At 48.2% G+C, this 20,401-nt stretch overlaps 7 protein-coding genes across 9 annotated transcripts; 2 read left to right on the top strand and 5 right to left on the bottom strand.

Annotated features, from left to right (window-relative positions):
• Window positions 1-47: 47 nt before the first annotated feature.
• On the bottom strand, window positions 48-7,452 carry TrAtP1_010042 (uncharacterized protein; the record flags this gene model as incomplete). Its single annotated transcript, XM_066114542.1, has 2 exons — window positions 7,332-7,452; window positions 48-7,239 (listed from the first exon to the last, which is right to left on the bottom strand). Exon 2 carries the CDS (start codon window positions 7,107-7,109, stop codon window positions 48-50), a length of 7,062 nt encoding a protein of 2,353 aa, XP_065970638.1. The 5' UTR covers window positions 7,110-7,239; window positions 7,332-7,452.
• Window positions 7,453-7,671: 219 nt separating this feature from the next.
• TrAtP1_010041 (uncharacterized protein) lies at window positions 7,672-9,531 on the top strand. 3 transcript variants are annotated; one of them, XM_014089986.2, is made up of 3 exons: window positions 7,672-8,000; window positions 8,150-8,881; window positions 8,949-9,531. In XM_014089986.2, exons 1-3 carry the CDS (start codon window positions 7,727-7,729, stop codon window positions 9,269-9,271), a joined length of 1,329 nt encoding a protein of 442 aa, XP_013945461.1. In that variant the 5' UTR covers window positions 7,672-7,726; the 3' UTR covers window positions 9,272-9,531. The 3 variants fall into 3 exon arrangements, with proteins under 3 accessions (XP_013945461.1, XP_065970637.1, XP_065970636.1); XM_066114541.1 differs by having other exon boundaries at window positions 8,150-9,531; XM_066114540.1 differs by having other exon boundaries at window positions 7,672-8,881.
• A 378-nt stretch (window positions 9,532-9,909) lies between these two features.
• Window positions 9,910-11,556, top strand: TrAtP1_010040 (uncharacterized protein). Its single transcript, XM_014089987.2, has 2 exons — window positions 9,910-10,799; window positions 10,847-11,556. Exons 1-2 carry the CDS (start codon window positions 10,019-10,021, stop codon window positions 11,518-11,520), a joined length of 1,455 nt encoding a protein of 484 aa, XP_013945462.1. The 5' UTR covers window positions 9,910-10,018; the 3' UTR covers window positions 11,521-11,556.
• Window positions 11,557-11,941: 385 nt separating this feature from the next.
• Window positions 11,942-12,583, bottom strand: TrAtP1_010039 (uncharacterized protein; the record flags this gene model as incomplete). Its single annotated transcript, XM_014089988.2, has 1 exon — window positions 11,942-12,583. One exon carries the CDS (start codon window positions 12,581-12,583, stop codon window positions 11,942-11,944), a length of 642 nt encoding a protein of 213 aa, XP_013945463.2.
• A 58-nt stretch (window positions 12,584-12,641) lies between these two features.
• Window positions 12,642-13,181, bottom strand: TrAtP1_010038 (uncharacterized protein; the record flags this gene model as incomplete). The annotated part of the gene is made up of 1 exon (XM_066114539.1): window positions 12,642-13,181. One exon carries the CDS (start codon window positions 13,179-13,181, stop codon window positions 12,642-12,644), a length of 540 nt encoding a protein of 179 aa, XP_065970635.1.
• Window positions 13,182-13,946: 765 nt separating this feature from the next.
• TrAtP1_010037 (uncharacterized protein) lies at window positions 13,947-17,196 on the bottom strand (the record flags this gene model as incomplete). Its single annotated transcript, XM_066114538.1, has 1 exon — window positions 13,947-17,196. The coding sequence occupies one exon, from the start codon at window positions 17,194-17,196 to the stop codon at window positions 13,948-13,950; it is 3,249 nt and encodes a 1,082-aa protein (XP_065970634.1). The 3' UTR covers window position 13,947.
• Window positions 17,197-18,779: 1,583 nt separating this feature from the next.
• On the bottom strand, window positions 18,780-19,515 carry TrAtP1_010036 (uncharacterized protein; the record flags this gene model as incomplete). The annotated part of the gene is made up of 3 exons (XM_066114537.1): window positions 18,780-18,789; window positions 18,852-19,299; window positions 19,359-19,515. 3 exons carry the CDS (start codon window positions 19,513-19,515, stop codon window positions 18,780-18,782), a joined length of 615 nt encoding a protein of 204 aa, XP_065970633.1.
• Window positions 19,516-20,401: the final 886 nt, after the last annotated feature.

Genomic DNA, 20,401 nt, shown 5'->3' with positions numbered 1-20,401 from the left:
CATTATGTATTTATATTTAGGTTTATTAATCGGTGACTTATTATAACCTATTCATCTTCCTCCGAGTCAAAATCTGTCCTTTTCAACCCTCGATGTTTTCTCCACGGAGCTTCCACATGGCGTTCAGTGGATTCGTGTTCGACTTGTTTTTGGTCATCATGATCGTCATCGGATCTTTCATTTTGCTCCTCGTCTTCGTCCAGATGAAGGCCAAGTTCAGATTCTGGATTGCTGCCAGTTTCATCCACATCATCATCATCATCGGCTGGCGTATGTTTGGCTTGTCCTTGGGCGTCGTCGTCTTCCCCGTCTTCATCTGAGCCAAGGCCAGGGTCAGATTCAAGAGCATGCGATCTTTCATGTTGCTCCTCATCTTCATCTAGATTGCTGCCAGTTTCATCCATATCATCATCATCAGCTGGCGCATGTTTCGCTTGTCCTTGGGCGTCTTCGTCTTCGTCTTCCCCATCTTCATCTCGATTGAGGCCAAGTTCAGATCCTGGATTACTGCCAACCTCATCCATCTCATCATCATCGACTGGCGCATGTTTGACTTGTTCTTGGGCGCCATCGTCTTCCCCATCTTCATCCGAATCAGGGCCAGTGCCAGATTCAACATCAGTACCCGTATCATTCATACTATGATCGACTTGTGCATGCTCAACTTGCGCCTGTCTCTCATCTTCATTATCCGATCCGTCACTGTGCTCCCCATCTTCATCCGAGCCAGACTCTTCATCCGAGTCGGAATCCAAATCCGAGTTAAACGAGCTTAAATCATCATCGTTCCAGGCACCCTCATACTCTTCTTCGGAATCTTCCTCATCCGACTCCTCGCTCGAATCCTCAAAATCCGGAATGTCATCATGCGCCCCGATATCTTCATAATACTGCTCGTGGTCCAAGTGTTTACTTTGCGTAATGTCCATAATCATGGCTGCGTGATCGATTCCGTAAGCACTCTTCAGCTGTTCCCACTTGCGAGATTCCATGTCCTTCACTCTTTCTGCGTCTTCGCGACGATCGAAGCAATTTATGAGAGAGTTTATGACACGTATGATCCTTGGGTCTCCTGGTGCCAGTTTCGGGATGCCGGGAGTGGTGTCGTTTGTAGATGTATAGTGCTTAAGCACATTCTCGAGAATCTCAATACCTTCCTCGACGTCGCTTTCGTCTTCCCCCCCTAAGCGCAGCTGACCAAGGATGGTAGATGCTTCCAGCACTAGAGGATGAGTTTCGCCAAGTAGCTCTTCGAGACGGTGCCGGGAGTCCTCTATCAGACTTCTACCAGTCCGACCGCCATGGTTATCAAAGTCTTCCTCTTGCAGGCCCTCTTCTAGTATATCGCTCTCGTACCCCTCTAGCTTTAGTTGACCGAGGCGGAACTGACACTCGGCATAACTCACTTCGGCTTCTTTCGATTCCAAAGGCTTGGAGGTTTTCAATTCACGCAACGCTTTGGAGCTACTAAAGGCGTGGCGAATCAGTTGAGCAGCATCCTCCAACTTGCGAAGCTCCCGATAGACACCCGCGAGCTTCAATCGGGCCTCAATCAGATTCAGGCGCAACTCTCTCTTGGTAGCCGAGCTGAGCCCATTCACCACGTGCTTGTACAGATTCAGTGCCTCAGACCTACTGGATGGCTCTGGGATCATGGCACAGACTTTGGCGAGATCCATTGCGGCTAGTAATGTTGGCCGATCCTGGCTCCACGGTGGGACTTTCTGCTGCTTCTTTTCTTCTGGTGCATCAGTCTTGTGCGTGGCCGTCGGCTTCTTGACCAAGGCCTTGAATGCATCAAAGGCCTTTCGATACATGTCTTTGGCCTTGCTGATTGATCCCTTCCTGAAGTAGACCTCGCCAAGGGTCTGAGCAGCTTCCGCCGTCCACTTGGATTCTGACCCAGATGTCTTGTTGAATCCCTGATATGCTCGATCGCATGCCAGTTCAGCATCGTCGAGATGGCCTTGATCGAGATAAATGCGTCCAAGTCGCCAACTCACTTTCAGTGTCTGGGAGTGGTAAGCACCCATGCTTTGCTCCAGATTATCGAGTGCCTCCTCAAAGCTTTCTTGAGCCTCCTTCGTTTTACCGAGTTTCAAGCAAATAACACCAAGCCTTCTCTCCATTTGCAAATAGGTCAGACTTTGTTTCCCCTCCAGATATTCCAAGGCTCGAAGTGTCGCCTTTACCTGCACCTCTGCCTCGGCAATTTTCTCATCATCATCTTCGTATATTGTACTCACGAGTATTCTGGCATCGCACAGGAATGGATTCTTACTCTCCATCTCCGATTCGTCTGAGACCTGTGTTATTATATAACTCAAGTTTTCCTCGTCGTACCTTTCTTCCCCTCGTTTGAAAAAGACGCCGATAAGCCCTAGCTTTGCCTGATGTGCGATATTGAGGATGTGTGCCCCAGAAAATTCTATTTGTAGCTCAATTCTTTTCGCCGCCTCGAGGCTGCTCAAGCTGTCGTCTTCCCCTTGCGGGAGATACCCAGAAGCTCGCAAAAATGCCTTCTTGTCCTGGAGGGAAAGATTGCAGACACCGCCCTCCGGCAGAGGCCCATCGGGAACTCGTTGCAAGTAGCTTTCCTTTTCCTGTATGCTCAGGTTGACGAGGCCGCCATCGGAGCCGCCATTGAAGGTGCCCTTTGAGAAGAGTCCTTCTTCCTGCAAATAGGTCTCTTTCTCCCACAAGCTGCGCTTTTCGACTTCATCATCTGCATCATTTTGACGAAGAAGGCTATCAAAGTGCTCATCCAGGCATTTGTCTAAAAACTTTTCTAATAGATTGTCCAGGAGGGTCTTTGTGAGGTCATCAGCATATGTGCTGATATAGGTATCCAGGCCGTTATTACACGCTTCCAAAACCGCTGTGAAAAGCTCTTCGGCCTTCTTATCGGCCTCCTTGTCAGCATTTCTGGAATTCAGCTTGCGGCCATGTCGGTTGATGGTATTCTGTCCCAGGGCACAGATGGCGGATAGTCGTACCATCTCGCTCTGAAAGCTTTCGCCTTGAGACGAAGCAAGCTCAATTACACGCCGTAGTTGGACATCGGCCTCATCGAGCCTCTGCTGGCTGGTGAACAAAACACTGACGTAGTATCGTGTCAAGGTAATGATGCGATGCTCGTTCTTGTCATCGAGCTCCAAAGCCGTTTGCTTATCGGGGAGTGGGCCGTAGAGGCGAGCCACAAAGCCGTCCAGCGCGCGCATAAGAAGACTCTCGGCATCGGAGAATCTGGATCGATTCATGTAGTTGATGCCTAGATGGAGGGCCGTGATCAGAATAAGCATGTGGTCTTTTCTGAACATGGTGTCAAATCGCCTGAGGGCACGCTGATAAATACCGGCAGCCTTCTCATCGCTTTTATCTTTATCCTGGAATGATTGAAAACGCCTCCTACCCCACAGTCCTCCAAAGGCTTCGATTTCCATATCTTTGGGGACGTCGCCAAATTTCCGGAGGGCTCGCTTGTACGTATCGGTGGCACCGTCAAAGTTGAATTGTGCAATGTCCAGCAGCGTCAACTCGGTTATAGCATTCAGCTGGAGCTTGTACCATCTCTGGTCGCTCTTGAGTCGGTTTTCTTCAGCCTTGTCCTTGTCAGCTTTGGCCTTGTCAGCTGTAGTGGCCGTTTTCGGGTCGATTGCAGTCAAGCTCCTAGTCAAGGTCCTCTTTATCTTGGACGTCCCAGTCCTCTGGAGCATTCCGGGTTGTGGCATCTCGCCCGTGACGGCGCTGTCGTTGCGGTTTTCAGTTGACGCAGCCTCGACTGCTTTTGCTCCTATTTTTGCTTCTCTCAATTTGCTTTTCCGCTCGCAAGCACGCAACACACAGCTGAATCGCTTCTCAGCTTCTGCGTACTCCCCGGTCCTGACATAGGCACTTCCGAGGGCATACTCGGTAAAGTACCATCGCATAAGGTCATCGACGCTGCAAGACTTCCACCGTCGATACTTGAGAATAACGTAATTGTAAACCTCTATTGCCTGGTCAAGAGTGTCGTCGTTGTCGCTATAAATGTCACCCAACATCTTGGCTGCACGAGGGCTTGCCTTGGAGATTCGCAAATCCCTGGGTGTAAGGACAACATTCTTTTTGACGAGATATCGCACTGCATTCTCGTTCATTGACTTGACAGCACTTATGAGACTTTTTTCATTAATCTCAATCACAGTCGTTTCGTCATCCCACTGTACCATTTGTAGCGGCATATAGTCTTGGACTTTCTCATCTGTGAGCCATCGCAGCATCTGTACCTCGTTTTGCAACTTGGCCTTGGCCAAAGACGCCTCTAAAGCATCACCTTCATTGTCGTTGTCGTCTCCTGTGATCGATTTGTCATCCTCTCCTCCCTCAAGTAGGTATGTATATTCCTCCATCTTGTCGAGAGCAGACTCGGCTCCCATCTTGGTTTTGCTATTTTCTTTTCCACCCAATCTAATAGTCCAGGGAGACCAGTCTGAATTGTCGTCCTCGACTTCTTTTTCAGCAGCTTTGCTTACGCTGTCAGCGGCCCTGTCTTCGCTGGCAGTATTCTTGTCCATATTTTTAGCTGTCTCCATGTCCTTTGCGACACTGATAGTCATATTAACGGCGCCGACGTAGCGACACTTCAAGACCGGGCCGGAAGTGACTATGCTCATAGGTACCACTAATAGGGCGCGATCGTCGTCTGAGTCGAGTGAGGGCCGCAATAGTAGACAGTTGTGAGGATATCGGAGAGCAATTTGAACCTTGACAACAGCTGCGAGATCATCTCCGTATGGTGATATCTTCAATTGTTTCACGTCCTTTGCCGAGATTGCCCGGCAATACCACTTTCCCTCAATAGCACCGTCTTCATCAATATCTAGTAGCGCTTGTGATTTTGACGTGACTCCGCCCTGGACATCCGACGATGTCTCAACCGGCATATCATCAAGAGTAGCTGCGCACCAAGAGTACTGCCCGCTGTCTCGCATGGTTGGCTTTCCATGGAGAAGACAAGTATAGGGAATTTTGCCCACGTATTCAAGGATCTTCGACGTGATGATGCTTTCTCCAGCGGTAAAGTCACAGTTGGGAACGCCAGCAAGCAAGGCGGCAATAATAGTGCGGTCTCTAGCCCATGAGGTGCTGCGTGGAGATAGAACAGCGAGAAGATCGCCGATATCTTCAATGGGTCTCCGCAGCCGATGGATCAGCGATGTTGCTAACCAATGTGCTCGCGACGAAACCGCTGGATTCTGGGCCAGCACTTCTGAGTCGAGGTCCTTTACAACCGGACGTTTACCGGCCTCAGGATTTCCGAATAAGACCTTGACCTTTTTAGACATGATCAACTCCAAGGCGGTCCAGCCGCGCGTGAACCACGTCGATAGAACAAGGGCCAGACATGGACTGCCATCATCCTTCCACGGGACATTAAGGAGAAAGCTGTCGTGGACGACTGTGAACTGTGCGTTGGAATAGCTGTTATGCATCTTGCTGATGGCTTTGCTGCGAGCCTTTCGCTCGGACGGGATGGAAATGGCGTCCCACCATATGGCTCTGCAGTCGAGTTCTTTGGCGATGTCGGCAAAGAAGTTGAACAAACACGAGTTGACGGTGCCGCCATCCTTTACGCCAACTCCGGTACCATCAGACCAGACATGCGAGATGGCGATGTAAGGATCCTTGGGCCCGCTGAGCTGAGGAGATCGACACAACCAGGCAGTGCTTTTCCCAAGCTCTACTGCTGTCTCAAGCAACTCTATGGGGAATACTTTCTGGTCACAGACAGGACCTGTATCGTCTTTTGTATTGAGCCCTGTTTCAGCTTCTGTTTGAGAAGTTGACCTCTTCGCCGTCTTCTTCTTGACATCATTTTCAGTGCCCTGCGCACGAGACTTTCCGCACTTGTGCAGCTGCCCAACCGATGTGCTGTCCATCTGTGCCCATTGGCACTTGCTTGGCGTACAAAAGTCATGATCCTTGTGCCTGAGGACTTGCTGATGGGGCTCAAGAGCCCGAATGATGTCTGGGAGGTCGCTCTGCTTGCGGTCGCTGACATTGACCAGGTTCCACAGGCGGTTTTTGCAGATGCCCATGTCCTCAACCTTTAGAGCTGCGCTCTCGATTGAAGGCATGGTCACCTCGGCGGGGAGAATACGGTGATTCCAGCGCCCGAATTTCTTGGGTCCAATGCCGATTTCGGACTGGATCTTGGCCATCCAGTAGATGAGGTTTGACACCTCTGCAAGGTCAATTCGATGCTCGTCCGACCAATGGCCGTCAAGGAAGGGGCGAAAGCGTTTGGACGGCCGGTTGCGGGAACAATCCTTCAGTATCATGCAGCAGCCTGCAACGGCCCTGGCAATATGGGTATGCGCTTGAGTCAACTTTTGTTCAGCGCTCATGCTGGCTTGGCAAGACATGGAAGTCAGTACCCAGTCCCTGAAAGTCGCCCAGTTGCAATTTGGGGCGACAACCTCCATGTCCCTTCTTTTGTCGAGGCATCCCTGGTGGTGGCATGACTGGAGTTTTGCTTCGATACACAGGTGAGCTAGTTGGGATAGGAAACCCATGTCGTAGCCCTTGAGCTTGAGATCGGGATCTGCCGCCCACAGATGGCTGTGAACTGCCGAGTTTGCACAGAAGGAAATATCTTGGTCCTCATCTATGGAGCTAACAAGAAGAGGGTTGTCGAATCCAACCCTGATGAGTTGGATGCCAATCTCGGCATTCTCATCTTCATCATTTCCATCAGCTCCGTCTTCATCTTCCGTATCTTCTTCTTCTTCGTCACTATCCAACTCAAGTTCGTCGTCGTCATCATCTTCATCATAACTCTCTTCAAAAGAATCAATGTCACTATCAAACTCATCGAAACTAACTTCATCTTCGTCTTCTTCGTCTTCGTCGTCGCTTTCGCCATCGCCGCCATCTTCGCCATCATTTTCATCATCATCATCATCATCATCATCATCATGCGGGTTAGCCCGATAATCGTACAGAATCTTGTGGTAGGCAAAGGCCTCCTCGACTGTGATTAGGCTGGCTTTTGCGAGTGGCAAGCCATGAAGATGTAACTTGGACAGAGTGTCCGTGATTTCAAGGGCTTCGTCTGCAATAGGCATGAAGGGCGTGATGAATATAGCTCTTGTATAAAGTCAAGGGTTAAGAGAAATGGCACGTCGGACTACATGTAGACGATGGCATAAGACGTCGATGGATGAGGGGATACGGGCGTACAGCTCCTGGCTTTATCTAATTTGGAGCATTGCGACAGTCAATAGTCCAATTCAAGCCCCACGAATGGAAAATTTCGACGCATTGAAAGCTAAATCTCGACAACCTACTGCTTGACTCTTGTTTTCGTCCAAATCAATAGTTAAAGCAACCCCGCACCCGACGAGCAGTATTTGTCAGGGTCCAGAGAGAGAAATTACGCTTCAACCAATCAATATTGCATTCGGTGTGCATTCGGTGATGAGCTGGCATTAGGCACAGCTGCAGTCATGCCTTGTGATGAAAGCTATTCTAGATGTAGAGGGTGACTAAACATATGCAGCGGCTCACACCAGCTTCAAGGGTGCTTCATTGGACAAGACTCTACGATTCGCCCCAATCCCTGTATCTACTTCCTTCAGCCGCAGCTGGCGGTTGTCTTCTTTTTCTTTTTCAGTTTTGTCCTGTCCTCAATAATTCCCCATGTTTTGTTTTTATTACCAACGTCTATTTACAGACGCTCAAGATGGCTCCTTATCTCCCAGAGCCCCCATCGTCACTTTCGGGGATACATATTGATGCTTCAACCAGCAACTCTGGCAGTCAGCCAAGCGGGGTCGCAGGATTTCTCTCAGCGCAATGGACCACCCCTGGCGACATTCTCTCAGTGCTGTTACTCCTCGGCCCGGACATTGTTCAAAGGGCTGTCGCCCAGCTCGCGGGGCGTTCTGTGACTCCCGTAGCGTTTTCATTTGGATGGGTAGCATACGCGGCTTGTGCTCTGATTAGCACCTTTGGAGGTAACTGAAGTTTAATTATCAATATGCCATCTTTGCCATGATTCGCGATTTGCTTCTTTGCCGTCGGCATTTCGCCTCGCATCATTTCATTTCCGTTCTTCGCCCCTGCTGTCTGTAGTGGCACATGCACTGATACCAAGTCTACAAAGATGGCCGCCTCATGCCCGACACCGACATGGCAAATACAAACGTCATCGACGCTGCCAGCGGACATATCAGGACAACAAGCAACTGGGTGCTTGGGCGCTTGCTGCGCGACGAAGACGACCGCGTCGACGAGGACATGAAGCATGAACAGAACCATGTCCCTCCTACGGCAGTTCCTACCACAGTACCAACGGCGGCCAAAGGCGCCTCTGAAGAGCCGTTGACCTCTGTTGTAGAGAAACCCGGCAGCAGACGCCCAGAGTGGGAGGCGTTGCGCGCCACCATCTACGAGGTCGACAAGGAACCGCCGTGCCCGCATGGCGTTCCGACAGTGGACTTGGTGTGGTGGTCTGGGGTGGTCGTCATTGTCGTCGAGCTGGTCGTCTCCATCATCCCTTGGATTCTGTACAAGGACTGGGGCCCTTTTCTCATTGCTGCAGCAGGCAATACACTCGCTCTGGTCAGCGCCTCATTGCCACAGTGGCGGGCCGAGAAGTGGTCATGCCCAAGGAACGGCGGTGCTACGGTCACCATCACTCAGGGCAATGGCAGTCGGCACGCCATCGTCATCCTTGGCCAGAGGGGGGAGGGCATGGGGCTAGATCTGGAAATTCTGGCGCGCGGGACTCGCACGGCAGCTTCTTCACTTGCTACCAAGATCATGTCTGTCCTCCTAGCGTTTCTATGGGTTGTCCTGCTCATCAACGTTTCTGGACTCAAGGAAAACACATGGTGTAAGATTCCTTCCCTCACCAGCGCGTATATTGGCCCTGGGCCAGCTAATCCCAAGTGCCTCAACAGTCCTCCTTTGTATAGGTGCACTCGGCAGTACACAGAATCTCTATGCTGCTGGAGTATCACGCAAGCCTAGTGCCCTCGGCATTCACCTCAAACATTTGGAGACCATCTCAGACAAGCGAGTCGCAACCGTGCTTAGGCAGGTGGAAGAAAAGTACCCCATGGTAGGTGCGTCACTCGTTCCCGTCTTCTTTCCAGGATCATTACGCGCAAAGGGCGATGATTTGGAGTTTTGGCGAAGTGCAATGTCCAAAAGAATGGCGCCCAATAGGTTTGGTACGCGGGTTGATGAGTTTCTTGGTGTCGGGGAGATTCAAGCTGAATGACGCTTCATAACTGGGATAATGGCCCTCAAGAGATAGCTTGAGCTCGGAGATTCATGACCAATGTCTTAAACGATGTCAGATTAATCCTCTATACATGTATATCTACTGAAAATGTAGGTACTAATCACAAATAGCCCTGTGAGGGATCACAGATTATATGTACTTAGCGCAGGGTTCGTCGGCTCCAAAACAAGACCCATGTGGATCTAAAAAAAGAGTTTCAAGATGTAATAAAAGGGGAAACTACCTATTTACTTTTATAAATACTTCAAAAATTAACACATACCTAGGTAGGTACTGAAAGGTAAGTAAAAGTACTCTGGGATTAATTAATAAAATTTTGTCTGAGGATGTGTTACTTTACGGTTGCAATCTCCGCGGCTGTAACCTTTGAGGCTGACATATTTGACTCATAGAGAGGTCTCTCGATACCCACACATGCTGTATTCAACCCTGACATTGGGCCTGCGTAATCCCATTGAAATTATACTTTCGAGGCAGCAACCTAGAATAAGCCAAAGGCGCTATATGATAAGGGTTTAGAGGGAGGCAAAAATCGTAAGTATCAGCTTGTAAGCTTGATCGCACCAAAATTTCCACAGTTCTCTCCGACAAAAGCACAATGCGCACAAATTCAACTATAAGAAGCCGATTGCCTCTTTACTGCGACAATCATTGGACAAACTCAACTTACTCAACAACCCATCCCAAAACATCCCAGGCCATTCACACTCTGCCTACGTCACGATGATTTGGTCTCAGTTCCCTCCCGAAATCAAGTGCTTGATTCTCGAGGCCCTGACAGATGACAAGAACTGCAGATTATCCAATGCTGTTGTCGTGTCACGGGAGTGGCAGGCTGCTATCGAGCCACACATCTTTGCATATATACGAGTCACGCCCCAACGCATCGCTCAACTCAACGCCATGACGCAACGCAACCGGCATCATGTGCGTTATATATGGTTTTGTATAGAGCTTGAGCTATACAATTGCCGCGAGTGCGATTCTTTTGAATCTAAAGCATCGCGGACAAGCAACAGCGAGAACAAGCTCATCTTGAAATCGTTCCAGTCGCTATTCACAGCTTTGAACACGTGGGAGCCAAATGGGAGCCTGACGCTCGACATTAGCCTGTACTCGAAGAGCGATAATGAGCACGCATTCAAGTACCTAACCTTTATGCCCGACGCTACGGGATACCAGGTCGAGCCCATGTCCATCGCCGGAAGCGAGGAGCCCGACAAGCACCGATGGGAAACGACTGCATCGGGGTCTATCCCACCACGAAGAAGTCTTGAGCGTCTCTTTGGATATGTCTGGCTCCCCGTCAAGAATGAACGAGAGTGTTGGGCGCGGACACCAAAGGTGCCGGCCGTGACACGCCTTGAAATGAGGCTGCAGACTCATCGCCGATGGGAGGCGTTTACAGTCTCCCAGATTCTTTCCCACCTTCCTGGCTTACGTGAGTTCCACTATGAGATATGGGTGCAGTGGTTTACTGAGATGCACGGGAGTTGGTATGATTGTAAGTAATTCATCAATCAAGTTTGCTAGCTACTAACATTTTCACAGCGTTTCTTGAACTTCTTTCAGCTACCGAAGGGCTGGGCAAGTTGACAATCTTTGAAAACTCCAACCAACAATACCCGCTCTATAATCTAGAAGAAACCATGCCGGCCCATGCTCCCACTATTCGTCTCAGTCAGAAGCTTGCCCGAGTAAATCTCGGCGTAGAAGCCCTCTCAGTGTCATTCATGGTAGATGCTGCAGAGTTTTTTTCTGAATCTTCAACATGGCCAAACCTAACCCATCTTACCCTTACTGCACAGCTTCTAGCACCCACAACATTTTCTACAAAAATTATGGATCTCCTTCAAGCAGCAGCATCTGCAGCTTCTTACATGCCCAAACTCGAGATGATGGAGATATGGTATGGACAAGAGGGGCTGGCAGCTTTGTTCAAGTATGAGTTTATCCCTGGCCATTTGCGGCAATCTGTTGTTACTTGGCGAGCAACATGGTGTATGAGTATACAGCCTCGAGTGATTGAGGCGTGGGAGGGGGTTGTACGCAGCCGTGGTGGACATCCTGGTGGCATTGATGTGGTATATGAGGCGGTTAACGAGCACATCACGTCACTTGTTGATGCGATTGTCAGCCTGAATCTATCAGAGACAGTGCTCCGGCCCATCTCTTTGCAGCAGATTAAGAGAGAGCAGAGCTTTGTTGCTTCCTTGATAGTTTAGACAGATGTCATTATACACGAGAACACTCGATGAGCACACAGCAAGCACTTAAAGGATCCGTTCAAAGAGAAGTGACGAATGAAGAATCTACAAAGTGTATCTGGAAGGCTACATACAAGCAATTGTAGTCAGGTCTTGGTTTCGACAAGCCTTCGGGCTGTCTACTTATCCAGGACACTACGGAAAAGTTCCTGACTGTCGTTCTGGGCTACTGTCAGAACTTTCGGACAGTGGTGCCTCACCTAAGAGAAGAGCTTCACCCCAAATTCTCCATTACCTATGGTTGTATGTGCTTGGATACCGAGGCTATTTGTTTTATATAGGCAGTGTATACCACTGTACATCCGGAGTAGTTGATAATACTGTGTGTAGAAGCAGCTAGACTAACCCATTTAATATAGACGCAGACGTCGAAAATCGTCTAAAACAGGGGCATTGCACCGTATACTTCTCTCAGCTGTTCCCAAGTGACGCTCTGTCTATAGATGAGCTTTGCAACCATCTGGCCAACCCAAAGACTCCCCCCTGGTGAAGCCATGTACTGACGATGGGTAATCTCTGCACTCTTGGAAGCCATGTAGGCGGAAAAGGGTGTTGGTTTCGAGATCAATGGTGAGTTCACCTCAGGATGATTCAAAGGGGGCCTCTTTTTGGGATCCTTTTCCATTTCCCTTAGCGACTCAACAACAAGTTCCTTGAACTCGACAATAGGCTTGTTTTCCTCATCTGATAACACCGGGAAGATGACTAATTCCGGGCAGACTGACAGCTGCTCGAGAGGAGCTGCTTGCGCATGGCTCCAGTCAATAATCCCAACCAGATTGTACTTATCGTCAAAAAGCATATTGCCAAAATGCAAATCAAGATGGCAGAGGGGAAAGGGACCTCGGACTCTATCCTCAATGATGATGTGCGTTAGAGCTGTTTTCAATACCCAACAAGCTGTCAGCCAGTCTGGGTCGTCCGGATGCATGGAGAGAATTTCCCGGTTCTCGCTCTGCGTCTGGTTGTAGAAGAATTCCAATGAAGTTTCCAGAGGGCCAGGCGAGGAATGCCAGGCCATGGCCACGATTTCAACGGGCTGATCCACGTTTTCTCCGCACCAAAGGCGCCCGATGCGATTAAATTTCAGCTTCTGGAGCTCCGAAAAAAACATTTGCAAGCTGTTGGGCCGCTTTGGCACGATGTTGGAGGGGTATAGTGGTTGCCAGCCCGCTGGGAAGGATACGACCATTTAGGTAATCCATCATGATGTACGGGTAGCCAAAAGGCTGTTTTGCGGATGCCTTGAATTCATAGACACGAGGTATTGGGATGCTAGTGTTTTCACTGATCATCTTCATTGTAGCAATCTCACTGAGCATTGAGATTTTGTCGCCGGCATTGAAATCTTGATAGGGGATACGAGCAATCCAGCTCACATTATCTGAGAACGCAAGCTCCAGAACCACGTTGTTGAAACCAGATGTAAATCGAGTCAAGTCGATGTTGCACTGAACATTTGGGGGCGGGGGCGGTTGGTGTTTTTTCCGCGACTCTACTGCACGCTCCTTGAGATAGTCAAACTTTGCTGAAGAGAAGAGAAGCTGGATTCGCGTATGTTTATCCGAACCTGGGCTTATGCTTGCATAACCATCCCAGTCATCTGTTTGTCTCCCCATCTTGCCAGACAACCTCAACCGATGGCAATATTCTGGAAAAAGTGCGAAAAAAAACTAAAATATTAAGAGAAATTCAGAAATAATGGTTGTGTTGGTTGTGGAGAGAATGACGGTGAGGATCATTTGCAGAGGTGCTTTGACAACGCAATGGTAGGTCGGAGGCCCGTGACTGCATTGAAACCCGATAGCCAACCAACCAAGTAGGGTATGTAAATATAGAGTATCACTTGGATATTTTATCTGTACTCTAGGTTATGGGATTGTCGGCTTCGCGTTGTGCGATAGTCGGCTATTTTTCTAGTTGCCCAAGCGATCCCTAGATTAAACTTACTTAGGCTTCACTATTAATGCCAGCTAAATGTCACACGACTGGTATTACTATAATATATATTTTCTATAAAATATATCTAAATGTACCTTACAATTGCATATCTTTCTTCCCAAATCCTCAACGACCAAGTTCCGATCCAGTTAACCACTGATTGCCCCGACTTTTCCACTACCTATGGTCGTATGTGATATGAAGAGCTACTGAGTCGGGCTATATGCGTGTGTAGAAATAAGCACAATAGCCCTCTTACATTAAGAATAATAATTTTTGTTTATATCCTCTCCAGGCAATAAACGGCTTCACTTTTATGAATAGTATGAACAATAGCTTTTATGCCCTCAAATGTTGTAAGTAAACTACACTTTTCCCTAGTTCAATTAAATAATTCCCCCCTGAGCAAAACAACAATACTTCCTTAGTAACACTTTGTATATCCTAAGACAATCGTAAATTCCCCTTTTCCACCTCCCAAAACTTTTTATATCTCTCTTCTGCAGCCCAGCCATGCTCTTCTCGGATCCGGGCAAGAAATTCCTCATCAGGCTCCTGTAGCACATGGCAATCTGGCTTTGCCCCCGCTTCAAGAAGAATATCAACAATATCCCAATGGGCTCTGATAACGGCTGCGTTAAGCGCACTCCTATACTTGCCACATGGCTCGTTACAGATGATGTGATCTCTTCGACGTAATAGGAGTTGTACTGTTTTAGCCTGGCCTGAGTATGCTGCTGCCTGCAGAGCTGTACCGAAGATGCCACCATGCGCGTTAACATCGATATCATGGCATTTATTGAGGAGAGTTTCCGCCCCTTTAGTCATTAGATTCATAATGATGCCCTGCTTGTCGATTCTGTCCTTCAATTTCTGATCTCTCTCCTTCAAGTAAGTCGGTAGGGTTTCGCAGTCATATTGAATCGCACATGCAACATGAAGAGGAGATCCAAGCTCTCCCACTTTGAGATTAGCATCGGCGCCGTGCTCCAGCAGAAAGCAGATTCTGCCTATCCACCATGTCTCAAAACCGTCCTTCCAACGATGCGGTAGACTGGAATCTTGCGCAAGAGAAAGCACGTAATGAAGGGCAGTGCCTCGCTTGTCGTCCACTAGATTCAGTTCGGCGCCATGCTCCAATAGCAATTGTAACAGAGTGTCGTAAGTATAGGTGTGTAGGTCAATGGACACAACAGCTGAGTGTAATGGACTAGGGTAATCACCTCCATGCATCAGAGGATCAGCACCGCGCTGAAGTAATGTGCGTATCATCTCCATGCTATCCTCGGAGGCCAGAGAACCCATATTTGCGCACGCAATCTGCAGACAAGATCCGTTTCGCCCGCCATTAATATTTACATCCGCACCGCGATCAAGTAGCAGTTGAACTAAGTCCAGATCGAAATCCCAAGATACAGCTTGTAGAGCAGTTCCGAATTTGCCGCCATTGGCATTCACATTAGCACCGCGATCGAGCAGCAACTCCACCAAATCCCAATTGTCATTATGAGACGCAGCTTGCAGAGCAGTTCCATATTCGCCGCCTTCGGCATTTATGTCGGCGCCGCGATCAAGCAGCAACTGCACTATCCCAGAATTGCGAGCACATGCAGCTTGCAGAGTAGTTCCAAACTTGCCGCCTACAGCATTTATGTCGGCGCCACGATCAAGCAGCAGCTGATCTAAATCCCGATCGAAAGAACTCAACGCAGCTTGCAGTGCAGTTCCATATTCGCCGCCTTCGGCATTTATGTCGGCGCCATGTTCAAGCAGCAGATGCACTATCTCAGGATTGTAAGCACAGGCAGCTTGTAGCGCTGTTCCATATTTGCTGCCTCGGGCGTTGACATCTGCTCCATGGTCAAGCAGGATCTGGGCTAGAGTACGAGTAGTAGTGTCCATCTCAGGGAAGGATCGAGCACAAACAGTTTGTAGTGCGAACCCAAATTCGCCACCTCCAGCGTTCACGTCAGCGCCATGATCGAGCAGCAGCTGAACGGCATGAATGGTGTTATCGACTATGTTGCAAGCTGCGTTTAGTGCCGTCCCGTAGTAGCCGCCTCGGGCGTTGACTTCGGCCCCGTATTCAAGAAGTAGCTGCATCATCTCGACTTGTCCCTCACTTGAAGCCACCTGGAGCGCGTTGGCAAACTGCCTTGCCTGCAAGTTCACGTTCACGTCGGCACCATTGTGGAGCAGCAGCTTTGCCATGGGCGTGCAGCCACGGTGTGCACAGTGGTATAGCAGTGATTGAGGCTCTGTCGCCCATCCATTCGCAAAGCATGTGCAGGCGCGTATATTTACATCAGCGCCATTGTCGATTAGGAGTTGTGCAACTCGGAGACAAAAAGAAGAATCCTTGTCACTCCAGCCAGCGACTGCCGCGTGAAGTGCAGTGTGGTGAGCCGCCGCTTGAGCGTTTGGATCTGCACTAAGGCCGAGTAGCCGTTGGATCCGCGGAAGCGCATCGCTGGGGCTTCTAGGCTGATAGACATGCCAAAGACTTGTGCCGGTATCGTATGGCATAGATTCTAAATATATAAGCTTTTCAAGGGGGTAGCCGCCTTCGCCGCCTATATTGACATCGGCCCCTCTTTCGAGGAGCAGGTCGAACTGCCTCCAGCATCTGTATCGGGCTGCTTCACAAAGTGCTGTTCTATCCCCCTCGGCGGTGCCACGCCTATTGATGTCTGCTCCACTGTCGAGCAAAAATTGAAAACACTCGTCATGCTCTATTGCTGCGGAAAGGACACATCCTTTTTCATTCGAGGGGCCGTCTATGTTTGCCCCGCGTTCCACAAGAAGCTTCAAGATATCGAGATGCCCGTATTTTGCCGCAGCCTGCAAAGCTGAGCCCCATCGTTGAGCGTTGATATCGGCATCTCTATCCAAGAGGAGGTTCACCATTGCTACATTGCCTATCGATGCTGCAATTTGCAGCACGTCCCCATATTTCTTGAATTCGTATCCGATATCGCTTGTGGTTGTTTTTGATGTGTTCGGGTCGGCACCTCTGTCCAATAAAAGCACAGCCACTTCCTTACTGCCTCCATAAACTGCATACCAGAGTGCTGCATTTAGATCTCCCTGTGTCAAGTACTTGCTTGCACTAAACGCCTGTGATGATAACCATCCGGTTAAGCGAACGAAACCGTGATAAGCGGTTAAACAGTATGGCCGCAGTTGCAGGTCTAGTAATCGTGCAGATCTAAAATTGTCGACTGTAGACAAAACAGAAAAGTGCTCCGAGAAATGTTCAGAGATGATATTTAACAAGGTTTGGCTTCGAATAGCAAGAGCCTGGACCAGTTTGGCGATAACATCCGCATACCAGTACTCGGAAGGCACCATTTCGAGATGAATTAGACACTTCGAAGCCGCGTAAACCTTCAGAGACTGAGATTTTTCATCGCCCTCAATGGCTAAAGGGCTCGTGTAATTGAGATATGAGAGACACGAGTATGCAATGAAGAGATGGGCGTCGATATCGCTGAAAGAAAAGGTAGAAGCAAGATGCTGCCGAATTCGACTAGATGCCAAATCACTCGACACCAAAAATTCTTTGATCGAAAAGTGAGCCAAACGAACGGTACCGCCATTCTCGACGATGAGGCCAGAGAAATATATCAACACGTCCCGTGTATTAAATAGGCACTCCGTACTGTCGATAACAACATCATCATATGGATGCATGATGAAAATCTCAGCTAGATCATCTACCGTCAATGGTTTCATCGAGAACGCGAGCCATTTGAGAGAATTCGCCACTGATTTCCGATATTGATCATCTATGCCTTGAAGCATTCTGTTGTATGTTTCATCCAGTCCTTTGGGGAGATCATCCAACACTTGGCGGATATCTCTAGGATTTCTAAGCTTTTGTAGTGCTTCAAACTGACAGCGAATATACTGAAACCTTCCCTGTTATTAGCGGCGGCGTCACTATACTGGCTCAATAGAAGACTTACATCCCATCTGACTTTTCAATCAAAACTTTTTTAACCTCAGCCTTAGTATCGATTGGCCAAGAGCTATAGTTGGGGTTTGTAAGAGTTGAGTCAATATATTTGCCAATATCGTCCTGGATCTCCTGTAGGTGCGAGGTTATATTAAGTGCTCCCCTGCATGGCTTAGAAAATTGGCTACAAAGCGAGACTTTGATGTCAGACTCCTGGCGACTAGTACAAAACAGATGAAGATTGTTGAGGTTCGAATCGAGGACGTAATGCAAAGTTTCCATAAGTTCTTCTCGCTGTGTATTGATATCTGGACATTCATCTAGAGCATCGATGACGATGTATACGTTAGTGAATCCACGAAGGGTTGTTACGAAGCTATTCCGGAGCTCCTCTGTCGACGGCCGCATGCCCTTTTTCTTATATTCACCCAGATCATTGACTAAATCGGGTATATTCGGTCGGTGACAACATACTTGCTTAATAAGAGACGCAAGCATCCCGTCATTGTCTTGTCTTATAATATCACTAAAAGTGAAGTAGAAATAGACAACTGCGATGGAGGCGTCGTCCTTAAACTCCCTCTGGAGATGATATATGACGGAAGAGCTTAAGACTGACTTGCCAGATCCAGCTATTAATTGTCAGAAGGGCCAATCTCGGTATTGCGCAATATAAACTTACCCTTCCCATGAAGCCATAGAAAAGAAGAGGGACTTTGTACCCAAGATGTAAATTGTGCATTCTTTTTAATTAGCCATTCACTCGTCCCAGCCTTGTGTTTCTTGCGAGCGGCGTTGTACATGTCCGATGGGTCTATGTCGCATAACCAGTCAAGTAATTCTTTCTGATTTCGGTCCTTATTGGCGTCCTCCACTGCCTTTCGCAGATCTGAGATATCAGCGCCAATAGTTTTCAAGTTAAGTATAGTCCCTTGATACCGTCTTTCAGATTCAGCACATTCGTCATCATATCGTTGATCGCGCCAAGTCTTATCGATGGCAGCCATTTGAGCTTCTTGCCGGCGTATGTCTTCAGCCAGACCGTCCCAGTCATTCTTCCCCGAAAAGTCGCTAAAAAGGCGAGAAGCTTTGCCTTGAGTATAATAGCAATAGCACTGTATCTGGAATCTCAGTATCTCCTGGTATAAATGCTCTAGCGTAGCCTTATATTCTGAGTGTGCCCCTGGAAATGATTCGACGGCTTTTTTTTTACCCTCGTAGCGCCGTTGATAGAGATTTTCTCTCATGCGGCCTTGAATAATAAGTGACGAGACGTATTCTAACTGTTTTGCGAGAGAAGCCGCTTGATTGCCATGCTTTAAACATATCTAAAGAAAGTCGTTTAGTAACTCTTACAAAGATGCTTATGCACGGAATTTTACGCACTGACAACAATACGTTTATACCAGCCCAAGCAAGCGAAGCATAAGGGCTGGGGACAACAGTGGCTGTGATCGAGTCGTTAACCATCTTGATTACTCTCAGAACACATTCTACCGTCTCGGCTGGCCGAACCTCAGAGCCCAGAAACATGAACTTCCAGGCATCTTTCTGGATCTGCTCCATCTTTTGTCGTAACACCAGGCTCATCCATTTTTCTCTATCTCCTTTAGTATTTGGTATGGGATCCGATGCGGCGCTCGCGCTTTCTTGGAGCTTAGTCTCATATTCGTCGATTAGTTGTTTATTTTCTTTTCGTAGCTTCTCGTATGCTGAGTTCCACAATTCGGCTATTGGCATATCTTGGTACTCATCGTCAGGACTTAACGCGGTCGTGCTAGATGTTGGGGTCTGCGCCGGAGCATTAGAAGAATTGACAGGATTTGGAAAAGCCGAATCTAATGCAATGTGTTAGTGTTTGAATCTAATAAAAGCAATCCAAAATCTTCAATCTTACTGAGCGAGGTACTGGATTCTGGCGTGCTTCCATTGTCCTGGGCTTGCTGATCATCTATGGTGCCGCTAGCTTTATCCTTCTTTCTGCTAAAAAAGGGCAGCTTCGAGTTGTACTTTTCATATTTTTCCTTGAGCCTTTTGCGGCTGAAACGCTCCATAGCGTTGGACCTTTTTCTGCGACGAAAGATGCAAAAACTGAGGGGAATTGTCAAACCGCACGAGGGAATACAAGAGTAAGTAGGTATCGGTACCTAAGCATATTCTATCGCGACCTAATGTATCAGTATGATCACAAGGGCCATGTAATAATTATAACCGAGAAACAACCATACTATGGCTACCCAGCCCGATTGGCTGAGGCGAGCTCGGTACCTTTCGACCCTTGTCGAGTGCTCTTTAAATGTTAGTGACCCGGTGGAACTGTGAAAGAATATCAAAACTTCTTGTTTAAACAGTCTTCTTCCGTGTGCTCGAATACTCTAAAAATATTCTCTTTCTCTGGAGCATTCAATGCAAGACCGATTCGGATAGACCATCTCAATGGGGATACCGGGCTTTGATGCCAGGTATCCGCCTCAAGTAGGGCTTCAACAGCAGCAGCAGCAACCTCAGCCGCAGCAGCTGTTGAACTACGAATTACTATTTCAATGGTCTTAACATAAGAACTGCTCTCATATAATGGAAGAATTACAATAACAGCCAAGACAATAACTATTATACAAAATAACACTCTTTCTAAGAAATAAGTAAAACATAAAGTAACTTAGGAACAGCTATCTATTTCTTGCATCTTTTGTATAAAGGCATCGCCAGTTTCTTGCTACTACAACTTTTTAAATTTTGCTGGAGGCCCCTTTGGCGCTAAACATGGCGCGGGGCGTGCCGTACCGGGCGGTCACGATCCAGTACTCAACATGTATTATAGCGTACATGTATATTGCTGCCTTAGTATGTCAGCGCCTTAATATATTGGTGCCTTGCAGTCAGCCTTATTTTGTAGCCTACGTTGGTGCCTAATTATTTTACTACATGTACTTATACATC

The sequence above is a fragment of the Trichoderma atroviride genome, chromosome 5 (assembly GCF_020647795.1).
Source record: "Trichoderma atroviride chromosome 5, complete sequence".
Taxonomy (NCBI): Eukaryota; Fungi; Ascomycota; class Sordariomycetes; order Hypocreales; family Hypocreaceae; genus Trichoderma; species Trichoderma atroviride.
Note: the sequence above shows the minus strand (reverse complement) of the source record. Positions and strands in the feature narration are given on the sequence as shown.

Excerpts from the sequence above, each read along its gene's own strand:
- TrAtP1_010040 (XM_014089987.2), top strand. The coding sequence starts at position 10,019 with ATGATTTGGTCTCAGTTCCCTCCCGAAATCAAGTGCTTGATTCTCGAG. Across the intron at positions 10,800-10,846 it reads GCACGGGAGTTGGTATGATT|CGTTTCTTGAACTTCTTTCA; the intron begins GTAAGTAATTCA and ends ACATTTTCACAG.
- TrAtP1_010041 (XM_014089986.2), top strand. The coding sequence starts at position 7,727 with ATGGCTCCTTATCTCCCAGAGCCCCCATCGTCACTTTCGGGGATACAT. Across the intron at positions 8,001-8,149 it reads TCTGATTAGCACCTTTGGAG|ATGGCCGCCTCATGCCCGAC; the intron begins GTAACTGAAGTT and ends AAGTCTACAAAG. Across the intron at positions 8,882-8,948 it reads ACTCAAGGAAAACACATGGT|TCCTCCTTTGTATAGGTGCA; the intron begins GTAAGATTCCTT and ends GTGCCTCAACAG.